Genomic DNA, 7500 nt, shown 5'->3' with positions numbered 1-7500 from the left:
CTGGGTGAGCAATACCTTCCCTGGGTGACCAAGGTTCATTCTTAGCTAAGGAAAGGTCAATGCCTGAAGTCTGTGTTTCATCCTGGTCTTCCTGGGGATTGACTTGGTGGCAAGGAGCATGAGCTGGTGTGTGAGACGAAGAGATCCCTTCTGCTGGTGTGTGAATATTCTCTTTGGAAGGGCCAGTATCATTCACTGCACTGCACTGCAACCCCCTCCATGCTCCATCTGCCTCAATGGTCCTGCTTTCCTGTTGGTTGTTTTGATAGAACTGATCCTCTGGAGACTTACAGCCCGACCTTGGTTCTTCTGTGACAGGTGTATTTGAGGCAGTTGTGGATGTATGTCCCATGAATTTCTTCAGGGAAGTATTCGAACGAATACGTGAGAGCCCTTTCACTTCAAGCATATCAGCAACCTCAAGGACAGATTCCATCAAACTCTGATCTACCTGAAAGAATGAAAAAACATGTAAATATGTAAATATAATATTCTTTCAACATTTTTCTTGATTTCTTGCATCCATACTTACCATGATGTACTGACAAGCCATACTTTTTTGCACAACTTTTCCCTAAAAAGGAAGGTAAACCAGTGAGAGAGCTAGAACTAGTAATTATTCCTTGCTGAATTAACTCTTGCTAAGCCATCCATGTATAAATTAAATAATTAAACTAGTGGATATGGCATATACATCATGCCATCCCAGCACATAAAAGGGAGTTCCACTACACAATGGCTGAACTCATCTTAGTGGTACAGGAGCTTAATCAAAAACATGCATACAATGCTGCTTACCTACCCGTGATATCTAATGCCTACAATTTCTCTTATAACATTTCTTCCCTTCAAGCTTTAATTTGTCACTGTGTCAGCAACATGGGCACCACCTCTCTCCTTCTGCCTTTCAAGTGCCTATTGTGACCCCTTGAATGTGTCTAGCATGAACAAACCTCTTACTGTCTTTTCATCTTCCTGAGTCTCATTTAGCTGAATGTTTTCTTGCAATTCTAATTTTCTTCCTTTCTATTGTTCCACTTGGTTTCACTTGTTTTCCTTTTAAAAGTGCCCCCTTGCTTCTTACTCACATCTAATTCAAATTTGGATCATTCTAGTGCCTTCCATCAGTTAATTTGTCTCTCTCAAACCTAATGCTTTTTTTTATTATCTCTCATGAAAACAAGACCCCAATAGCAAGGCAATTTTCTCTTCTATTTAAGGAGGCCCCAAGATGGGCACTAGTCCAATCATGTGGAACTCCAGATAGGTTCTATTTCAGAGCAAGAGAGAAGTGCATAACTTGTTTGTTCAAACTCTCATTCACTCACAGCTCGAGAATCATTTTAGGTTAAGGGGACCGTCCAGAGAAAAGTCTAACTTGCTCCACTCATTTGATTAAAATAAATGTTGTGGATATATAGTTGATTTATTTTGCATGTTATAGAGTATAAAATTATTTGTCACATATATAATTTAAAGTTGAAAAAAAAAAAAAAACTTTTTGGGACGTCGTGTCACAACATCCCTCTGGTTGAATTTATCCCTGAACTACCTAAAAAAATATTTTTCACTTTGATCAACAGGAAGTTTGTATCATGCTTCGACTTTTTCCCCCATTTACTTTTTATTTCGGACTGAAATATTGTTTCAATTCTTTGGTCATACATATATATATATTTTTTTTTAATTAAAAAATTGGGGCATGACATGGTCTGCGCACTCCAAACCACTCATGGAAGAAAGAGTAAGATATGGAGCCAATTTAAATTTATGAACCCCGGATGGTTGCCGGCTTATGAAACAAAGTACTGAGAACATGACCTTGAGATTTGGACACATTCCAGGTTTAGTTTGTTCTATTATTTCTTTTGCTAAATCTAATATTTTATATATTTATAAAGAGCAAAATTACTGTAATTTGAGATGAGATTATTACCAAGTCAATGCGAGTTATTGTTTTCAATAGAGACCATACTTTGTAAAGGTATCTATTGTTTGTCTCTTTTTACATGAAAGTACAGATTCCTGTCTGATACATTTAATAAATGAATTAAATCATAAAGACAACTAATCTAAACCAGAAATTACTAATAACTTTTGGATGTGGATGGCAATATCAGTAAAAAATTGTTATATGATTATAATTCTCGCTTGAATACAACATAGTGGTTCAAATTTGAGAATTATGGATGCACATGTGTTATATTATTTTATGGCGAAAATTTCCAAGGCCGTTTAATTTTTCCGACACTCCTAAAAGGGTAGGGAAGGGGTTAGCTAGTCACTGGGTGGTTTTACTTTTCAAGAAGGTTGATATGTATGTAAACACGCACATAAGATTAACCATTTTAATCATCTTCATTTAGTAGGTGTAAACCCATTTCTTAAATAAAGAAAAAATATTAGTTCCCCAAGATAAAATCGTTTTCTTTATTAATATTTGTAAAAAATGCCTGTTAGGGTTAGTATTTTTCATAATTATGGTACCTACGACCAACGGTAGTGTACTCAGGTTGCCTTTTATACTGGAAACGCATGAAAAGGGTGTGTTAGCTCCTTACAAAGTGAATGGATAAGACCGATTTCAAAATTCCAGGTGATATTGAGAAAGCTCAATCTGTGCATTGAAACATATTTATGTGTTGCGTGCAATGGCTCTGCTATTCCAATCAAATAAAAGTTTCCTATAAATCAAATAAATCACTTTGTTTGTATATTTTTCATGTGGATATAATAACTAAACATGTATATAACATTTGTATATATATATTTATAACTTTTATTGACACCTTTTTGGTATACACTTGACATAATTGAGGACTGTCCATGTTTTCTGGTCTAACTAATCTCATGCCAGCAATGTTTAGCCTATTTTCTTCCTTGTTTTAATATTTCTTAGTAAATATTAATATATACATGAAAAATATGTTTTGGCTGCCCACTCCTAGTCATTTGATCTAAAGTACAGAGAACTCTGTATCTCAAACTTTTAGACTAGCCAGGTATTGTATCAGAATCAGACAAAATAGTGCCAAATATGTAAAATAGTACTCTTCAAACTACAAAGACAAAATGTGGATGACTTAGGCCCAGATTAAGTCTCAAGTAATTAATTTTCAAGTAATGTCTCAATTAAATTTTGTATTCAGAGTCAAGTTAGTTCAAAGTAATTTCAGTGAAAATAAAGGAATATTGGATGAAGTCAAGTCATGACATGCCCTCCCCATGTGACAAAAAAAAAAAAAAAAAAAAAAAAAAAAAAAAAAAAAAAAATATATATATATATATATTATAATAATAATAATAATAATAATAATATCCATTTGATTTGGTTGCTTCAGGCATCCACATGGCCCAACTATAGGCATTAGGCTTGTGTGAGTGGCTGGGCGAATGTGAACATTTGTGTGCCGTGACAAACCTCTATGACTTCCCTTTGCAATGTTATTTTCTCTTTTTATGCATAGGCATTTATAGCTTTTTTGTCATTTTCCAATGTCCATATTTGTCATTTGATTTACTTTATCCAGATGGTGACAGACTGTTTCATTAAAAGACTTCATATCATCTCTCTAGATTATCCAGTACAAACATAATAACAAGTAGCATTTGGCATTTTATTATTTGTGTCATTTTTTTTTTTTTTTTTTTTTTTTTGTATTATTAAATTTTCTGTATTACAACCTGTGCCACCAGTCACAGTGGCCAGGAATCGAATGCTCAGCATCGAACTGGCATCCTCCCTGGAGCCGATGTTCTTCCAGTCACAGCTCATGGAAATTGTATTCACCACATATGGATTAATGCAATTGCTCCTTTCTAAATGCCAAATCAGTCTAACCACCCTCCAAGAGGTTTGTGCACTTGTGGCATGTTTTTCCTGTCACCCTGGCCTTCAGTTGAAATGCTCACAATTGCAAGTTCGTTTCCTCAAGGTGGCATGTTCACGTCACACGCCCTTCAAGCCAGATTTTTTCATGATGTGATGATCACATCAACCAGATTGTAGAGGTTAATCTAATCTAATCCAAAGGCAACCTGAACATGAATACAGTTACAGAATATTTAGGCAAATTATAAAATTGATAAAACATGTAAATTTCCAACTGAAATTATTCACTGTCCTTTAGAAGACTGTCATCATAAAGTTTGATTTTAAGTTATGTTCACTTTATTGCCAATCGGCATCATTTATGGATTCAGATATGAAACATGGAAATGGGCAGTCATTTTTTTGTGTGATTTCCTGGAATCAGTGGTTATTTTTGGAAAGAAACTCAAACAGAACAAATATAGTCTTGATACAAAGAAATTGGGAACTTATGAGTAATGTGACTGGCAATGCTGTCTATTGTTAACCCAATGCCGCTAGGGATAATTAATAAAAAACGGGGAAAATGTTGTGCTCATTTTCTATATTTTTGTGAAATGTCGTAAAGCAAAGAAAAGGTAAATGGGCAAGACAGGCATTACTCGTAACTGGCTCATTGGTGACTTAGTACAAGTGTAGCCATCTATGTGTAAAATCAATCCAACAAGTAACTAACAGTGGGCATACCACGTACTTAAAAGTTATGCCTGTTGGCATGGGTTAATACATGTCTGAGACAGCTTCACTTCAGATTTTAAATTTGCTTTAGAGTAGCACATAAGTGCTTCTACTATTGAATACATAAGTAAAGAAAACAGTTATGCAGTAGAAGCATTATACTGCAAAATTATACTATTTTGAATCTTGGCAAGTAGGCTATAGGGCTACATTGAAGTAGTTTACTTTGGACTCTAAATACCATACTCCCACAACTTACTTCCAGTGCTTTCTGCAAGTAAATTAATTCACCTTTAAATACAGGGTTTACTGGCATTATGCTATGTACCTGTACCATTGCTCATCATTAAATCAGTGACTTATGTTTTTCATCTTTGTAGGATCCCAAAGTAGAGAAATACACTCATAATTATCAGAGGACTACACTTATAACTATCTATCAGATTATAAGAATTAGTGTCTGGTCTATTCTATCATATTAAGACAGATATCTATTGCTTACCACCTCATGGTTTGTTAACACGAGATACAAACATGTTTCTGAACAATGATTCGAGTATATTTAGGACAATGGTGCTTTGTGCATGCGATTTTTTTTTTTTTTAAATAAAATGGGAAAGACAAACCCCCTCCCCAAATTTTCTGAAATCTGCAAGCATAAGTTTATTATAACCATGAAAAAGTAATTGGATATCATAGTCTTACTCACCTGTGTATTTCCTTGATACATGTAATCTAAGAGACAGCTCATCTCACGGAACTTAGCCCCTCGCAGTACAATCATAGGATACTGATCAGAAGCAACCTCCGACAACACCCGCTGGAAATAGGCGGATGTGGAGGCCAAGATTGCCTGGTGTGCCTTCATTACGAAACCATCATCCGACACAAGGGTCACGTCACAGAACTGCTCCTCTAACCTTTGCAGTGTCAAAACCTGAGAAGAGAAGCTACATTTAAGAAAGCAAAGCTGATCTTATTCTACTCAGGACTCTAGTAGTCATAAGCAAATAATAATGCCTTTACAAATAAGAGTTAATAGTTATATGATAAGGGCACCTTACTGGTCTCTAAAATTAATAACAGAGGGAAATATTCATCTCTATACATTAATATATAATGTTAAGAACTAAATGGCATATAGCTACATCAAAAGATAAAATCTTATTCAGAGTGATAGACCTTACACCACTTTTTGAAATATTATTGTAATTCCTTATAAATTCCTTTAACTGATACGTGTGTTTTGTTTGGGATTACAGGAAAAGATGGACTACTTTCTTCTGATAAAAAGCAAATGAATAATCATCAATTTTACCTTTGAAACATGCTGCATGTGGTCATTCCAGCGGAATCGCAACTGTCGCTCACTGCCCAGGGAAGCCATTTTAAATCTGTGAAATAAATAAATTAAAATTCAAACCAAAGCCACCTGGAAAATGCTGTACTCTATTTTTGTGTGTGTGAAATGTCTCTGCACATAGATGGCTCTGCTATTGCTTAGCAACAAAGGAGTCAATTAATAGACCTTGTGGCCTTACCTGGTTTCACCTTTCCTTGAATTGGCAGGAAAAAACGTTTTTTTACTAATGCTATGAATACTGATGGTGTTATCTTTATTATAGATATTATAATTACTATAATGTTATGAACATTAGCAACAGTAAAATTAGATAATGTAAAATATTTTTGTAAATCAAGGAAAAGGGTAAATGGGCGAGACAGGCAGTACTCATAATTGGTTCATTGGTGACTTAGTACAAGTGTAGCCATCTATGTGTAAAAACAATTAATAAAGTAAACTCAGAGTGGACATGGCATGCCCGGTGGCATTGGGGTAATAAACTTATAGACAATACTCCTACCAGCTCTATACTTCTGAGTACATACATTCTAACAGAAACAGGAATAATCTATACTGGGTTACACAAAATACAAAAACTACATATCTCTCTCTCTCTATATATATATAAGGACTCATGCTCATATTCTGACACTTATGACACCTGACACAATGACTATCAAGCTGCCGTGCATTGCTGCCAATTACTGCTGCTCTGACTCACACTGCAGCCAATCCGAGTTGACCAGGACTCTGCCACCACCCTCGTGCAAATCCGCATTTACAGAAAAAGGTGTCGGACATATCTGAGTATGGGCAATAGTTTCAGGGGGGGGAGGTGTGGCCCCTTCGTAAACAATTACCAGGTTATCTTACATGTCACTTCCGCTGCAAATGGAAAACAGCAAAGTTCTTCGATAAGAGAGAAAATTGACGATCGCCACACTTCCCAGCAAGCCCACGGTGAGGGCTCGTTCACCTCTGCCCCAGCCCCAGCAGGTGCGGCGGCTGGGGGCAGGCGCGCTAGTCCCTTCCGAATATTTACAGTGCTCATTTCTCGGGAGCTTTCGACAGACTTCTATTCCCCCATACCTAGGTTATAGGGGACCCAGAGCATCATGTTAACAGTGATTTGGAACATGTTACTGGCAAAGAAACTATTTTTGAATATCCAGATTTTTATCCCCCAGAGAAAAGGAAAAGAATCTAGTTCGAGGGTCCCTCTGGAGAGTACCAGTGTTGGCTCTACTTTCGAGTTTAGGTCTCTTTTATTTACCTCTCTAAATACGTCTGGGGATTTAACACTCTTTGAGAAAGAAATATAAATAAATTCTCATCATTTCTTTTTCATAATTTTTCCTTTTTTAAATGCTAGAAGGACAGGTCTCTTGTCATTCACCACATTTTGGAGGATAAGCGCCTTGGTAATGTTATCAAACTCACCATTTCATCACACTGTAGAAAAATGTTATAAAATTCACAGGCTCTCAGAAAACGCCTATTTTTTTTTCCTCCAAAAATCCGTAATATACAAGATGGCGACGGGTGTGCATCTTGGAAAAGTACGGTTTTTCACAAACTAGTTTAATATTTCATTTTGAGCTGAATT

General features: G+C 35.9%; 1 protein-coding gene across 1 annotated transcript in view; it reads right to left on the bottom strand.

Moving 5' to 3' along the window:
* LOC125036062 overlaps positions 1-7463 on the bottom strand; it is an 18204-nt gene extending 10741 nt beyond the window's left edge. Inside the window, exons 1-4 of the mRNA XM_047628451.1 lie at positions 7335-7463; positions 5868-5943; positions 5259-5486; positions 1-451 (exon numbers count right to left, since the gene is read on the bottom strand). The exon at positions 1-451 is cut by the window's left edge and continues 59 nt beyond it. Of these exons, the coding sequence (XP_047484407.1) occupies positions 1-451; positions 5259-5486; positions 5868-5936 (748 nt within the window). The 5' untranslated portion in view covers positions 5937-5943; positions 7335-7463. The remainder of the gene's footprint in view (positions 452-5258; positions 5487-5867; positions 5944-7334) is intronic.
* Positions 7464-7500: the final 37 nt, after the last annotated feature.

The sequence above is a fragment of the Penaeus chinensis genome, chromosome 20 (assembly GCF_019202785.1).
Source record: "Penaeus chinensis breed Huanghai No. 1 chromosome 20, ASM1920278v2, whole genome shotgun sequence".
In the NCBI taxonomy this organism is placed as follows: Eukaryota; Metazoa; Arthropoda; class Malacostraca; order Decapoda; family Penaeidae; genus Penaeus; species Penaeus chinensis.
The sequence above is the reverse complement of the archived record's forward strand: the minus strand, read 5'-3'. Positions and strand labels throughout refer to the sequence as shown.